Source organism: Euprymna scolopes, chromosome 42 (assembly GCF_053919585.1).
Source record: "Euprymna scolopes isolate OS-2025 chromosome 42, ASM5391958v1, whole genome shotgun sequence".
In the NCBI taxonomy this organism is placed as follows: domain Eukaryota; kingdom Metazoa; phylum Mollusca; class Cephalopoda; order Sepiida; family Sepiolidae; genus Euprymna; species Euprymna scolopes.
The window spans coordinates 15,022,853-15,040,134 of NC_136523.1; the positions used below are offsets into that span (position 1 = coordinate 15,022,853).

The 17,282-nt window shown below is 31.7% G+C and overlaps 1 protein-coding gene across 1 annotated transcript in view; it reads right to left on the reverse strand.

Moving 5' to 3' along the window:
• Positions 1-17,282, reverse strand: part of LOC145266929 (ubiquitin carboxyl-terminal hydrolase 8-like) — a 140,578-nt gene that overhangs the window by 66,395 nt on the left and 56,901 nt on the right. Inside the window, exon 9 of the mRNA XM_080122728.1 lies at positions 9,068-9,710. Coding sequence (XP_079978854.1) covers positions 9,068-9,710 — 643 coding nt within the window. The remainder of the gene's footprint in view (positions 1-9,067; positions 9,711-17,282) is intronic.

Sequence of the window (17,282 nt, forward strand, 5' to 3'; positions counted from 1 at the left end):
AAAAAAAAAAAATACTTGATGAAATTAAGTGAAATTTTTTTTCGGAGAACTTCATTCCATAACAGATACATACAATTTAAACTTTTTTCGATATTTTCATTTTTTAATGTCTTGATTAAACTGTACAAGTACCAACCTTTTCATTATGATTTAAAGCCAAATCCAATATATTTAGTAAAAAGTTTGCTGCTTAAAGTTCTTTATATATATATATATAACCTTTTTGTGCTATTTAATGCTGAATCCAGTAATTTTGGAAAAGTTTCTTTGTTTCAAATTCTTTACATCTTCAAATAATTTATTCATAGTGTTTGGTTTGGTTTGTTTGTAGAGGAATTGTTGTGTTTTTGACTTTGCAGAACAGGATACAGTTTTACAAACGGAAAGGGAAAGATACAACAACATTAATGTTTGGTGCATTTTAGGTCAGAAAGCCAGTACCTTCAGACAGCCTGATCTTGTAAGCACCAATTATACACCTACGTGATGGAAGTCGATTTAGCTAACTAGTGCATACATATGTATCCATACCTTTGACGTATAAGATGCTGACGGACAGTGACCTCAATGTATGGGACGAAAAAATGCATCGGAAAACATTCTGAGAACTTACATGAAACAACGCACAGACACACACGCACAATCCGTTCAACCTCTCACTCCCCTTCTCTACACCCAGAAAAAAAAAAGGCCTGATGTAGTCGTACACAATAGCACAGTTATAAAAATAAGCTAAAATAGAAACACTCTGATTGATTAATCTTGCACAGAGTGACACAAGACAAAGTTTGTTTTTAAGTCAAATTATAACAACACAAATCAATTCGGTGGTTCAACGGATAGCAGGGCAAACTGTCAACTCCACGAGTTGTGGTTTGAGTTATGTTAGGGATATTGTATCATTTTCAATAATGCTCTTTGGTATTATTTGGATTCATCGGACTACTGTTCTCATCTTGAGTGTGATTTTCACAACATTTCGGTCGATATAACCTCCGACCTTCTTCAGGTGTATCTTTTCGAACTCGGGAATATTTCTGTCAAACTCGGGAATTTGAACAGAATTTCAAGTGGAACCCTTTATTAACTTCACGGGGGTAGCGTGCTCTTGTTCTGTCAACCATGACTGGATAGAAGTCCTAAGTCATTCGCAATTGTATTTTTCGGTCGCCCACGCTGAGGATTGAACCTTCAACCTTCAGGAGAATATCACTTTTTACAATTGATTTTTTCAAGTACTCTAACAACTGCAGATAATTCAAATTCCAGAGTTTGACAGAAACATTCCCAAGTTCGACAAGATACACCTGAAGAAGGTCGGAGGTTACATCAACCGAAACATTGTGAAAATCACACTCAAGATGAAAACAGTAGTCCGATAAATTCAAATAATACGAATAACCAATCCTCATCTAAAAAATTCAGTAACTTCAATGCTCTTTGGGTTTGGTTATTTCATATTGCTTGCCTAACCCGATTCTTCAGACTACTGTTCTCATCTTGACTGTTATTTCCACGTTTTGGTTGATGTAACTTCAAACATTTTTCAGGTGCTGAACTCGGAAATCTGCACAGAATTTGAAACATAACCTTCTATCTAATCCATGGGACTAGTCTGCTCTCATTTCGTCAGCCATGACTGGGTAGAAGTTCTAAGCAATTTTACCAAGTACTTTATCCACTATGCCACGGGTACCTGCGTCCTGGATGGCAGAATGAGAACATGCTACTTTCATGGATTAAATAAAATATTCTATTCAAAATTCTGTGCAGATTCCTAAGTTTGACAAGATACGCCTGAAGAAGGTCAGAGATTATATTGGCCGAAAAATCGTTAAGTGCAGAAACCAACTCATGTAACTAATGATTGCTAAACTGCTACAGGTATGTTAAAAGAGAAAAAATAAATATTGAAAGAGCATCACATGAACCCAAGAGAACTGAAACTGCCAAAAATCTCATAAACTAATGCTTCCCCTCTCCCAAAACATCAGCCTCGGCTGGTATCACACAAAATGGTCATATGGAATCAAGAAGGACAAAAGATTGAGGAAGGAGAACACTATGCAGATCGCCATTGGAAAGGTACAGAGTGCACTAGAACCTTCAGGAGATTTGTTGCTACTGAAATTTCAGAGAATAACAACAGTTGACGCCAGTGAGCAATCAATGGTAAACGGCTGTTGTGAGAACACAAAATGATTTGCAATGGTGATCAAAAGAGATGTGGAGTTCTGGACATATTGGGAAGACTTCATGTCACTCAGATTCCAAGGAATACAATCCCACAGTTGTTTGGATCTCTCCTTGCACTTGGTTCACAAATAGTAGTTGTGACCCCACGGTTACATCTAGTTATATTATAATATCTGAAGATGCTATAGTAGTCCAAAATGGCCCACAAAGGTATAGATATTTATATCATATATATACTAGCAGTTCAGCCCAGCTTTGCTCGGGCCCTATGTACTGTTCATAACTTTATGTGCCTACGTATATATTAAAAAGTGTGACTATGTACAATAATGCCTTTCATTATAATAGGCTTCCTTAACTACCATAGAGACCGCAAAGGTCAAATATTTTAAAACTTTGATCCCAATTTTTACCCCTTAATATTTATTGTTTTGGGCTCAAATTAAATTAAAATGTTTGATCCGTGTTTAAGTAACCTACATCTAAAATTTCAAGTGTTCAGACCCAAAATTGGTGAAGAAGTTTGGTAGAGTCTGCAAAGGTCAACTCTGTAAACTTTGACCTTTTGGCAGCAAAATTTTCGCCCAAAAACTGATTAAAAAGCTTGCTGCATGTCTGAATACCCTTTATGTAAAATTTCAAATGTTTAGACCCAAAATTGGCTTAATAGTTTTCTAGAGACCGCAAAGGTAAAATCTTTTGAACTTTGACCCCTTGGAAGCCAAATTTTCAGCAAAAATTGATTAAAAAGCTTGCCCTATGTCTGAATACACTTTATGTAAAATTTCAAATGTTTAGACAAAACATTGGCTGAGTAATTTGAGGTAAAAAAAATTTTTTTTTTAACTTTGACCCCAATTTTAACCTTTATTGCTTTGGGTTCAAATCAAATTAAAAAGTTTGATCCATGTCCAAGTAACCTACATCTAAAATTTCAAGTGTTTAGATCCAAAATTAGCGGAGGAGTTTGGTAGAGTTTTCAACAGTCAAATCGTTGAACTTTGACTCCCTTAACAGCCAAATTTCTGTCCAAAAGCTGATCAAAAAGATTTTCCCAAATCTCAATACTCCTTTTGTCAAATTTCGAGTCTCTGGTCAGAAAATTGACAGAGTTATTTGGTAGGGAAATGTACACACACAGACATTTACACTTTTATAGATATATAGATTTCTCTTAGCCTGTCCAATCCACTTTGTCTTGGTAACTACTGGACTGATCACGTTGAAATTTTGTATGGACTTTTGTGCTATGAACTAAGTATTATTACTATGTGTTAGAACTTTTTATATACCCCCCAGATCATAATATTTACGATTTGCGAAGGGACATCATGTCTAAATTTATTTGGATCGACTTTTATAAAATTTGCACTATTCCGTTCTGTCACATGTTTGGCTTTTTAGTATAAATAAAGTGAAACTAACTGAAATGGAGTCAGTTTCTTGGCTTTCCTGCCAGAGATGTCCAGAAAGCAATGAGTTATGATCAATGCGGTGAAAACCCGTCATATCAGACAATTGCTATTCATTTGGACATTCCCCTTTTATAGGGAACTTGTTTTCCCCCAACATCTTAGGGAAACAAAACAAAACAAAAAAAAACTGCTGTACAGCTAAAGTTAAGTTCGGAATTTCATTTTCCTATGGCGTGATGTTTGACCTCATTAAATTAACGCACCTGTCACTTAACTTTTTAATCATTTAATTGCATGCATTCTCACATCTCAGTCTTCTTAGCATTGTGGTAAGATGTCAGGCTTTTTTTTTTTCGCTTTCACCTCAAGGATTCGGGTTCGAGCCTACCAAAATTGTTTTTCTTTTACACCTGCAAACACCCGGGCAACGCCGGGCACCCACACTAGTAGTAAATAAGGTACTTGATGAGGAGTGTGGACCCTACGCAAGCGTTTGCATTCCACGAATCACTCCCTCAACACAGACATCCACAGAAGGTTTTCAGTGAGCTATTTAAATATATTTAAATATTGTTCTGTTTTGATTATCATTTAGTTTTTTTTATTATTTTTAATCCCCTCGGACGAGGAAAATTAATTGTACTGTAGGGAAAAATAAATGAACATACGAATAAATTTGGTCTTTAATTTAGGTTTTAAATACTTTAAATTGCATTTAAATTGATCAGAAGAAGTTCTTTTTTAAGAACACGATAAATCAATTTGGCATTTTCTTTGGCTGAAAACCTTCTGCAGATGTCTGTGTTGAGGGAGCAATTCGTGGAATGCAAATGTTTGCATAGGGTCCACAATCCTCATCAAGTACCATAAATAATTCCCAACAAATAAAGCTATGACCAGAATCTGAAATCTTAAGATCAACTGAGCTATTTCGACTTTCTTATGAATAGAGCTTAAAACATTACCGCAACCAAATAATTATAGCTTTGGTGGGATATCATAGATTTAGAATTTATGTTATGTTTCAAAATATGAACACAAGGAATAAAAAAAAAAAAAAATTAATGGATAAACGCTATCAATAGCTTTGGAAATTATTATAACTAAATAATATTCTAAAACAATTTATTTTTATTTAACTAAGTATTGGCGTTAAAAACAATAATATATATATATATATATATATATATATATATATATATATATATTTTTTTTTTTTTTTTTCATAAGAAATAAATTGTACAATTTTTTTAATGTAATAAATATATTGCAGAGTTTTTCTCATTTTAATTTTTTTTTAAACATAATATGCATACAGTTACATATATACATACATACATAATATGCATACATTACATACTTTATATGTATACATACATAATATGCATACATTGCATACTTTATATGTATACATACATAATATGCATACATTGCATACTTTATATGTATACATGCATACATTGCATACTTTATATGTATACATACATAATATGCATACATTGCATACTTTATATGTATACATACATTGCATACTTTATATGTATACATACATAATATGCATACATTGCATACTTTATATGTATACATACATAATATGCATACATTGCATACTTTATATGTATACATACATAATATGCATACATTGCATACTTTATAAGTATACATACATTGCATACTTTATATGTATACATACATAATATGCATACATTGCATACTTTATATGTATACATACATAATATGCATACATTGCATAATTTATATGTATACATGCATAATATGCATACATTGCATACTTTATATGTATACATACATAATATACATACATTGCATACTTTATATGTATACATACATATGCATACATTGCATACTTTATATGTATACATACATAATATGCATACATTGCATACTTTATATGTATACATACATTGCATACTTTGCATACTTTATATGTATACATACATTGTATACTTTATATGCATACATACATTGCATACTTTATATGTATACATACATAAGATGCATACATTGCATACTTTATATGTATACATACATTGCATACTTTATATGTATACATACATAATATGCATACATTGCATACTTTATATGCATACATTGCATACTTTATATGTATACATACATAATATGCATACATTGCATACTTTATATGTATACATACATAATATGCATACATTGCATACTTTATATGTATACATACATAATATGCATACATTGCATAATTTATATGTATACATACATAATATGCATACATTGCATAATTTATATGTATACATGCATAATATGCATACAATTTATGTTTATATGTATTGTAAAATGTTTTTGACTTGTGATGGGGGGTATGAGACGAATGGATTTGCCAATCATTTTTATAACCAACGGCTGTGTTAAACAACCAATCAAAACGTCGCAAAATTATAATAAAAATCGTTGAATTTTGGATTCAATCAGTTCGCCATTTGCTACGTCACGGACCACATTTAATTCTTCGCCGCCATCTTGTTTACTTATCTGAACTACGCCGCCATCTTTGTTCAACATAATATCTCAGAACTTAAGAGGTTAACTACGCGGCGGACCGCAATTGATTCTTGGTTTGGGGTGAAAATGTAATCAAAAAAAAAAAAAATAAAAAGCATTTGGGCCCTGTTCACTAAAACTGGAAATAAGGGTTGCAAAAGTAAAAAGGTGTCTTTATTTGTTCCCAATCAATAAGGGCACCTGCTAATTTACATATGGAATGAGAAAGGCACTAACCCTACTTGGGTTTAACCAGCTTCCTCTAAAGGGGGAAGTTCCATGGGCGTATGAAATTCACAAACAGTCCCCAGTCACATGTATATCCCTGTTAGGGAAGATGACAACATTAGGTTTTTGCAACTCTTGCAGGGAGGTGTCAACGTCCTCCTACATACAGTGCTGGAATTACCAAATTGGCACCCATCTAGTACTGACCAGTCTTAATGTTGCTTAACTTCGATGACCTAACGAGAACCGATGTGTCAACATGATTATGTCGTACTACATACATATACAGTAATATGAATTTATTTTTTTAAGTAAAATAATAGTGTTACACATTGTGACCCAACAGATCACAAGTATGTCAAGTATAGATGTGCATTCGAGTCTATTAATAAGTCAATGTATGCATACGTGTAGTGTATTTATCGTTCTCACAGATGATCTCTTTTGCTGCCATGAATACGACAGCGAGTTAGAGACGTGAAAAGAAAGCAGAATAGACATTTGAGTAATTAATCTCCCATCGATTGACATGAGCCGACGAGTGTAATCTAGTTTATAATTATATCAGTCACTGATGAAGACGTCCGGGTTGGGAAGGGGGAAGGTGTGTGGACTGACCCAATTGCAAACGATTAAATTCATATGAGATCAAATAAAATACACTACTTATTAAATAGTAGATCATCATCATCATACACACACACATCATCACATTTGGCTTAACACGTCTTTTACATACTGGCATGTGTTGGACAGCTTTTAGAAAATCTACTTTTATATTATACTAGCGAGGGGTACCCGGCATTGCCCGGGTGTTTGGGGGGGGGGGTAAAAAAAAAAAAAGTAAGTATGAGGATCAAACCCGAACACTTGAGGCAAAGTTGTAAATTAAAGTGTGAAAAAAAAAAGATGTGCAACGTTAACCATTGCCCCACCGCGAGATGCTAACAGAAACACGTTTGAATTTATTTAATTACTTGGATTTGGCAAGTGCCCGTTTCAATGAGTTAATGAGGTCAAGTTTGACTGCGGGATAGTATTCATTTACTGCGGAACAAAGATGTTATAGGAAAAAGATGCGGCAAGCGACAAATGTTGAATATTTATCTTCCCGAAATCGAGCAAATTAAATAGACAGGCGAGCTTCGTTGTTAACTGTGAGATATTACGATTTATATGTGATATAAAAAGTTGTGAAGCGACCGACCACTTCTCTGAAAAAAGCCTTTTGTAGACATACAGAAAAAGTGAACACACATACAAACATACATTTTCGCTTTTATATATATATATATATATATATATATATATATATATATATATATATATATATAAATTAGTTCATGCCCGTATGTAATATTGATTAGAACAGTGGTTGAAGTAGCCAATAGCAGAAAAAAAGCTTAAAACAAGATGAAATTTCTCAACCTGCAACGTCACAGCCCTGCCCCTATAAATTCTCTAACCTCCAGCTTCATCCATATCTATGTGTGTATATATGCATGCCTATTCATATGAAGAGGGTAGCACTAAAACCAATTTACCAGAAAGACAAGGAATCCATACATGTGTGTGTGGATAGGGTGGCGAGTAAACAGAAGGACAATCTTTGATGAAACAAAAAGTCATCTACCTTCCCTACCCTCTCCATGAACTGTTTCAAGTCTTAAGCTTAATGGTAGAATTAACGTTTTAAGAGAGAACTCTCATAAGAGGGAAAAGGAAGGCAAGATCGGATGAGATGAGATGAAGAGGAAAAAAAGAGAGAAAAAGAAACAGTAAAAGAGAAAGAATGATAAAGCTAAAGGAAGAAAGGGAAATAAAATCCAGCCAAATAGTGACAATAAAAATAAAGCTAGTTCTAGCGATTTAGTAGAAAATGCTTTTTTTTTTTTTATATTTCTGAATTTTGGAGATGAGGATTGATAATTCGTATTATTTTGATGATTCGAACTACTGTTCTCATCCTGAGTATTAGTTTTAAGATGCATGGCGCAGCGGATAAAATATTTGGTAAAATTCAGTTGTAAATTACACTTTTCTGGAGGTTGATGGTTTAATTAATGCAAGTGTCACTAAAATTACAACTGCAAATTATTCAGGACTTTTACCAAGTCATGGCTGATGGAACGAGAACATTTTACCCCCATAGATTAATTAGAAGTGCAAGTCCAACATTCAACCTAAATATAAAAAAAAAAAAAAATACAGAAAAATCTTTGATGTTCAAATATGTCACGGAACAAAAAAGTCATAATCATATAAATTTATCAAATAATTTTTTTATCAAAAAGTCATTTTTTAAGCAATTAATGCGAAATTGTTCATATTACAAGACTGATCTCATAAGTTTGAATTACTGTAGAGTTATCTGCCCTTGTTTTTTTTTTAAAAATGGCGACATGAGAAAATCCCTTATAAAATTTGATTTTCTTAGTTAAAAATAAAACAACTTGATCAATTTACATGATTTTTGGAATATGACATCTTTATTCTGTGACAGGCATGTACATAAAAAAATCTTCTGTAATTTTGATTTTTAATTAGGTTGAATTATTCTGTACAAGAACCAGGATGATCTAAATCATAAGATTCAATAAGATAACTTTATATATTAGATGATCGGAAAATAAAGATCAAATTTGTAAAAAAAATAAAAAGAAAAAATAAAAAGAAATTGTTAAAATTCTTACGATTCTTCCTGTTCCGCCTTAGCCTTCTTCTTGAGATTTTCAACTTCTTCCGTGAGTTTCTTCTGTTGTTGCTTTATACGATTGAGATTCTCCTCCTCAATTCTCCGATCCTTCAGCAATTCCTGGTAGCGACGTTCCTCCTCCCTGTGAAGACGCTGTTTCTCAATCAGGCTCTGCTCCCGTTGTGCCAGTCGCAACAACTCATCTTTATCCATCGTGTTAAGCACTTTTGGTAGCTTACCCTCCTGCGGTATCAGGTTGTTTTTAGCGGCAGCCATTGTATCATGCAGAGATAATTTCTGAAGAGACGACGAGATGTCGGCATCCTTAGTCCTGACACCAGTCACATCACCTAACATTTGATCAGACGCGTAATAATTGTTAAGTTTGACAGCACCTTGTCCCCCGACTTGCGGCTTGCCGGAGGCAATATCCAAACTCTGATTGTCTTTTAATCCTGGTTTCAAAATCTTGGGTTTCAAAGCACGGTCCACTACTGGTAACTGACCGCTGGCTTTAGCTGCGTCTCCATTGTTGGTCGAGTCGGATTCTAGTTGCAGATTGTTGTGAATATCCAGATTAGTAGCACTTTTCGAACCTACACTCTTCAGTAATAAATCCATTTCCGGATAATCAAAATCCACTATAAAAGAAAAAAAACAATTATATAAATTTTGAAAAAGTTTTTTCACTTTATTATTTTTTACTTTAGCTTTTGTTTTTTCTGGCTCTTTTCCTTTTAACTGATTATATAATGTTAAATTGAATTTTAAAAAAAAATTCTTAATGCTGCAATATTTTAAGTTATAAATTAATTATATTTTAACTAGAATATCTTGTCCTTTTCTTTTCCATGTTTAAGCTTAACCATATTACTTTTCATGCTCGCATTTTTCTATTGTAATCCATGATTTTTCCAGGCTTCCAGTAAATACACTTGTTCTTCGTTTAATTTCAGTCTTAATTTTTTTGCTCCCATAAACATAACATACACATGTGTAAAACAATGTATGGCACTCGTCTGCTTCCATTCTGTTTCACTTGTTACTCCTCTTTTTGCGAGAGCGGTGAATTAGTAGCAACACTAGTCACTTAAGCAACGTGGTTGCTACGGAAACCAGTCATAAAAAATGTCGCTCACCTCCTTACAAATTTTTACGATTTTGAACACCAGAAAATTCATCATAACTTTTGTTTTACTGAACGAAAATTGAACATTTTTTTTTCACAATATAGCTGAGAAAGTGATCTATAAACGGTAATAATTTTTTGAAATTTGGTCGCAAAATGAGTGAGCGGTGAAGCTTTAAAGCAGTTCTAAATGACTAAAACTAACACTTAACCATATATTCAAACACAGCAGTGTTTGAATGATATATATCTTAACTGGGGACAGACACTCATTTTTATGCTCATCTCAAAGATTTAGTTTTACTTACTATAGGAGCATACAATTATTTCAGCCTTTTACTGATGTTTTTATATATAGTTATATGAATGACTAAAACTGCCACTTAACCATATATTCAAAATTATATATATATATATATATATATATATATATATATATATAGTGTTGGAAGGATGAATTGGGAATTGGAAAAATCAAATTTTTGGAAGTATCAGAATCAATATCGGAAAAAATTGCGCCTAATTTTCAATTCCAAAAACGATTCTTTTTAATTTGTTTTAAGCTTACCTTTCCACTTATGATAAAAGATAAATATATATTAAAGTTACATAAGAACTTTATTACACCATCATGTCAATAAGACTAAAGATAATTACAATAAGTGAAAAGCAGGTAAGGGGGAGAACCTCCTTTGGTCATGCCATTTCAAAGCTAAATACTTCTCATCAGAAGAGGAGAAAAAAGATCAGCATTATACAAAAGTATGGGCAAAATAGGTAACACCAATTTTAAATACATTTTAGATAAGAAATGGAAAAGTTGGGGGGTACAATGAAAGGGAAGGGAGTTGAGAGCATTAGAAAATGTTCAAAGGCAAAATAAGAAAAGTAATAAGTAGGAGAAGAGTTTGGTAGAAAAAATATTTAATAAAGGTAAAAAATGTGGAGGGCAACAAGGATTGCTCCTCTTAATCGGGTAGAACTTTATCTATCCAGATAGGTTATTCTTTTCTCTGAAAAATTCACTTTATCATATATATATATATATATATATATATATATATATATATATATATATATATATATAGAGAGAGAGAGAGAGAGAGAGAGAGATAGATAGATAGATAATTATTTCCACAGCCAAACAACATCACAGCTCACAAGAGTCATGACAGCCAACATACCGGAAGTCCAAGACTCGAGTTTCGCCCTCATTTGGGCTCATCAGTTAGACATATCCGAACTCGGGATTCGAAACCCGAGCCTCTTGCACGCCCCACACACAAGAAAGTCTATTAACTAACACAGATCAAGCAAACCACTGCAAAATCTGACTGTGGAATTTCCAGTCAGATTCCACCGCGGTTTGCTTGATCTATATTAGCTAATAGATTTTCTTGTATGCGGGGCGTTTGCTCAGTTGGCAACATGCTTGCCTGGAATGCAAGAGGCTCGGGTTTCGAATCCCGAGTTTGGATATGTCTAACTGATGAGCCCAAATGAGGGCAAAACTCGAGTCTTGGACTTCCGGTTTGTTGGCTACCATGGCTCTTGTGAGCTGCGATGTTGTTTGGCTGTGGAAATAATGATATAATCTCTCACATTCTGAAATATATATGATGAAAATCAGGAATATAATATTCCAACATGGAGACTATACATAAAACCAAATAAATAAAGTTACATCAACCTAGAGATAGTCCTTCTTCTCTTTATGCATATTTTTTAGCTCTGATGAGTGTCCTACTGATATAAGAATAATAAACATATGCAGAGAACTATATATAAAAATATCAGTAAAAGGCTGAAATAATTGTATGCTCCTATAATAAGTAAAACTGAATCTTTGAGATGAGCATAAAAATGAGTGTCTGTTCCCAGTTAAGATATATATCATTCAAACACTGCTGTGTTTGAATATATGGTTAAGTGTTAGTTTTAGTCATTTTACTGCTTTAAAGCTTCATCGCTCACTCATTTTGCGACCAAATTTCAAACAATTTTACAGTTTATAAGGTCACCTTCTTAGCTATATTTAGAAATAAAAATTTTCAATTTTTGTTCATTAAAACAAAAGTTATAATAAAATCACTGGTGTTCAAAAGTCTTCAGAGACAGTTTCTTCTGATTGGCTGTTGGTTACCATAGCAACTTTTTCAACATTGATTCTGATTGGCTGTTGATTTTTTGTCGTCAACACTTTCATAAATTAGTATTAGGAAAATAACGCTTTGGATAATCACAGATTTCAAGGTAGTTCTACTAAAATAGCCATATTTTTTTAAACCAAAGCACTTCAACTCTTCAAATTACTTGTTTTGTTCGGAAATGAATATACTTCCAAATGAATTAATAAATATGAATGTACATTATATATTTTAAGAGTTTTAAGCAAATAAAGTGATAAAAATGTGAATGTCATAAAATGGCATTTTTGGTAAGGTTTTGTAATGACCCTCTCTGTTTTCTAAAGGCCCGTACCATGATTGTATGAAGAATTTCGTCATGAAATTTGGGAACCAATCAGAAGAGGTGTTAATCTTAATACTGTCAAGTGTCCGAAATATTTTTGACCATTTCTATTTTTGTCATGTTAAAAATAAGACTTTAATATGACAAGTATCGAACATTTTGAAAAAAAATTTCATCGAACACCCACTAGTAAGTAAATCAATCTTTTTACTATCTTTATCAATTAAAAGTATTATTCTATGTTGAGTAGAACCACTGTAATTGATAATAATTTGAAAGGACCTACCCAAGAAAAAAAAATGTTTCTATTTCTGGAGTTTGGTCAAATTAATTTAGTATTAGTAGCAGCTGTAGGGTTAGTCATAGCACAGTACAAACAACACGCGTTCTTTAATTTTTATTCACGAACGAATTAAGAAAAACATGAAAATATGAATATAAATGTTCTGATATGTTTTATTAGAGCTACTTTGTTATCAGAATAACATTAGTTTAGAACTATTCGGTTTTCAGAATGTATAATAACAACAATCCCAACCAATTCGGCATTATGAATCCATTATAATTTCTCACATTTCTAGTCAAATTTAAAAACATGGTTAAAAACCAAAATAAACTTTTGCAGATATATAGCTTGCAAGCACTTTTATTCATTGCATTAGTTTTGAACAGCAAATTAAAACAATGTTTTACTGCAAACAGCCACAAATGTTTTTTCCAAATCAAAAGATGTATGAAAATCTTGTTTGTATTACTATACACATAGATTTGAAAACGTTGTCAAAAAACAAATATATAACAAATAAATGTTATCAAAGGCAAGATAAGTTACTTTTCTACTTAACTGTATATGTTTTTAGTGTTTATATTTAATGTAACATGTTTATTAAGTTCGAAAAACAGTGTTTACCGATGTATTCGAAAACTTAAAATGGCGGCCAACTCTCTTTTTGAGGCAGTAAGTTTGGGAAAATGAGTTATAAATAAAAAAACAGACAAAATACTGTTAGAAATTCGCTCAAGATATGTTATCGTGACATAGGCGAATATATATTCGGTAGGTTTTTTAACAGTATTTTGTCTAGTTTTTATTTTTAACTCATTTTCCCAAACTTACCATGTGAAAGAGATAGTTGGCCGCCATTTTTAACTTTCCAATACATCGGTAAGCACTGTATGTTTTTCGAGCTGAATAAACATGTTACATTAAATAAAAACACTAAAAACATATCCAGTTAGGTAGAAAAAAAACAAAAAACTTAGCTTGCCTTTGATAACATTTATTTGTTATGTATTTGCTTTTTGATAACTTTTTTGAATCTATATGTACAGTAAACCACATTATTTTTTTTCTACTTATTAAGCAAAAGGTATTTTTACCACCTGCTCCAGCGTAGTATAAACGGCCTGTAAAATAAACACCTTCAACCTTAAAAATAGAAATCAACAAATTTATGGAATTTTCTTCGAAATTTCGTAACGCAGTTTCTTATTAAATTAAAACTAAATATAACATTTGCTGACTTATTTACCTGTCGAATACACATATAACTTTCTAAAACACTCTTTAACCCTAACAATAACACTAAGTTCGAGTGGCAAGCCCCCCCCCCCAAACAAAATACCTCTGTAAGTCACATACAAGTGTCTAAAACAAACAAACAAAAAATAGATCCTTCCTTAAAGAAAAATGCACATAAAAAATAAATTGGTTAACTGTCCTAAAATGCCAGAATGGCCTGGAAATGGTAAATTATTTTACATTAAATGCTTTTGAAAGTAACCGCACCCCCCTTTAATATTGTTTTTGTTGTTTTTGTTTCTGTCAAGTCTTCAGTATGTTCACACATAATTTTCCTTAGCCCTACAATTAATTCAAAGTCCGAATGGCAACCCTCCCCATATTCTCATTGCATAGAAACATTCTTAAAACCACATATAATTGTCTTTAAAAAAATAAAACAAAAAGCATACAGAATTTATCTCCCATAAAAAAAAAACAGTTAACTGCCCTAAAACGCTAGAATGACCTGTAATGGGGAATTATTTTACATTAAATTCTAAAATAATTTATCTTTCAAGTTTTTCATGGCATTTCATACATAATTGCCTAAAAAGGTAGAATCACATTTTGGAGGGGGTTGGTCAGAAGGGGTTGGATGGGGTTAAACAGAAGGTGTTAATCTACAATAATACCAAAGAAATATTGCAATATATTCATTTTTAAATGGTCCTGTGTTTAGATTCAAGCTTTTTGTACATAAAGCACATTACAATTAAACTTTGAGTTCTCCAACTTCTTTTCTGTTTATGGATACATGGCATTTTTAAGGAATTGCAGCATATTTATGCACATTTACTGCAGATTATTTGGAACCCATAAATTTTGGGAGATTTTCAGTCACATATTCTGATTCCTTGTACAAAAATACACTTATATGGTAAATTACATTTTTTAGTCTTGTGTTTTAACAAAGATATGACATTTTTACTGAAAAAGTAGTGTAAAAAATGTGACGAAACGCATATGGTCTTAAAGAGGGGAAAATATCCAAATGTGTGAGGCACAAAAATAGTCATAACTTTCTTAAATTTTAATCAGATTTTAAAAATTTAAAAAGATTCTTTCTTAGCTCATCAAGCTCTTTCTATGTATACCAATATTGAAATATCTTAAGCTATTTCAATTTTTTCATGTGTATTGCTACACAGATACATTATATTTTCTTTTATTTCAATCACCTTTTCTGTTCTACCTGTTGAACTGTCGGGTTCGGGAACACTTATACTGGAAAACTTATGAATTTGAACCTTCTGCACATACTGATCTTATCACTTCTACCTATTTTCCTTTTTTTCCTTATGTTGTAATCCATTTTCTTTGCTTCTTACATTCGCTTGATTTTGGTATTTGACCTCATTCATGGAAGGGCTGCATGCTTTGATAAAATTCCAAGAAGAACAGGCAAGAAAGAACATTCACTCAGAACTTGTTTATTTACACTGGATTTGTATTTCATCAAAAAAATCTCTATTTTACATGTTTGTATGAATAAGCAGTAACTAAATTAAATGCACCAGAAACCTCTTTTTATATAATCTACTTGAAAACTTAATTTTAATCAGATTTTTAAAATTTTAAAAGATTCTTTCTTAGTTTATCTAGATCTTTCTATGTATACCAATATTGAAATATTTTCATTTTTTCATGTGTAATGCTACATAAATTATAGCAGGAATGTCGCTTGCATGCTATCTTATAGAGAGAGTTAACAAAAGTTATGCTCTTTGCCATGCTAGTGCTGAGGACATCACCTGTTAATTCTATTTCTCTCTTTTTTGTCCTTTCTGTTTATTTACTTAATTACATCTTTTATTTGATTTTTTTATTTAGTCAAGAAGTTGGTAATATTTTTTATGGATTGTTGACAATGCGTATGATATTGAGCACAAAAAAGAATTTCAAAGCAAAGCCTGGAAAAATCATGGATTACATAGAAAAATTCGAGCATGAAATGTAATATGGTTAAGATCAAACTTAGAAAAGTAAAAGGACTGGAAAAAGAAAAAGACAAGATATTCTAGTAAAAAATATAATTAATTTATAACTTAAAATATTGCAATATTAAAATTCTTTTAAAAAAACCAATTAAACATTATATATAAATTCTTAATGCTGCAATATTTTAAGTTATAAATTTATGATATTTTTATTAGAATATCTTGTCTTTTTCTTTTCCAGTGTAACAATTAGTCATTTTACTTTTCTAAGTTTAATCTTAACCATATTACTTTTCATGCTCGCATTTTTCTATTATAATATATATATATGCTTAGGAATTATTCTTTCTTTTAAGCATATTTTGTTGAATAACAACAAACAATTAATTTTGGTTTCCTTTCCAACCTTCTAATTGATTTTCTTGCTTCAGGCAAGAACTGGCTGATGTAGTTGCCATAGTTACTGCTGACCAAAGTACTTTTGAATATGTCAGGATCCATTGTCAGGTAGATTAACCAAGCATCTTTTTAAAAACAGCCCCATTGCTAAACACCTTACTAACCAACCTTCTTGTCCCCAGTTCCAATGTATAAAATTTTTAGTAGACAACATGACTATTCTTGAATGCACTAAAAATTATAAACTCGAAGTATTAGAAGCATTATTAAATAAAACTTAAAAAACAAATATTAATAATAGCAAAAATGTCTTAAAATATCTGTAACAAGTCAATTACTAATAATATATGTATACGTTGATGTTATTTTCATAAATATGGATACATTAATTATAATTAATAAATTTACTAATTATTAAATAGAATATTTTTGGCAGAATATACATAAATTAATAGAACTTGTTAGTACGAATAGATGGGTATAGTGACTTTATTTCTAAATTCAAAATGGAAACATATTATAAGGTATTTGCAGCTTCTCTTCCAATTTTCGGATTTTAATCATGTCAAAACTCACTTTATTTCCTTTTGATGGATTGATTGTTGCTATTTCTTCTGATGAGTTAAGGGCAAAATAGATTCACTAATTGATATAATAATTAAGTGATTTAGTGCTACGAAACAGATACTGTCAAGAACTGTAAATGTCAACT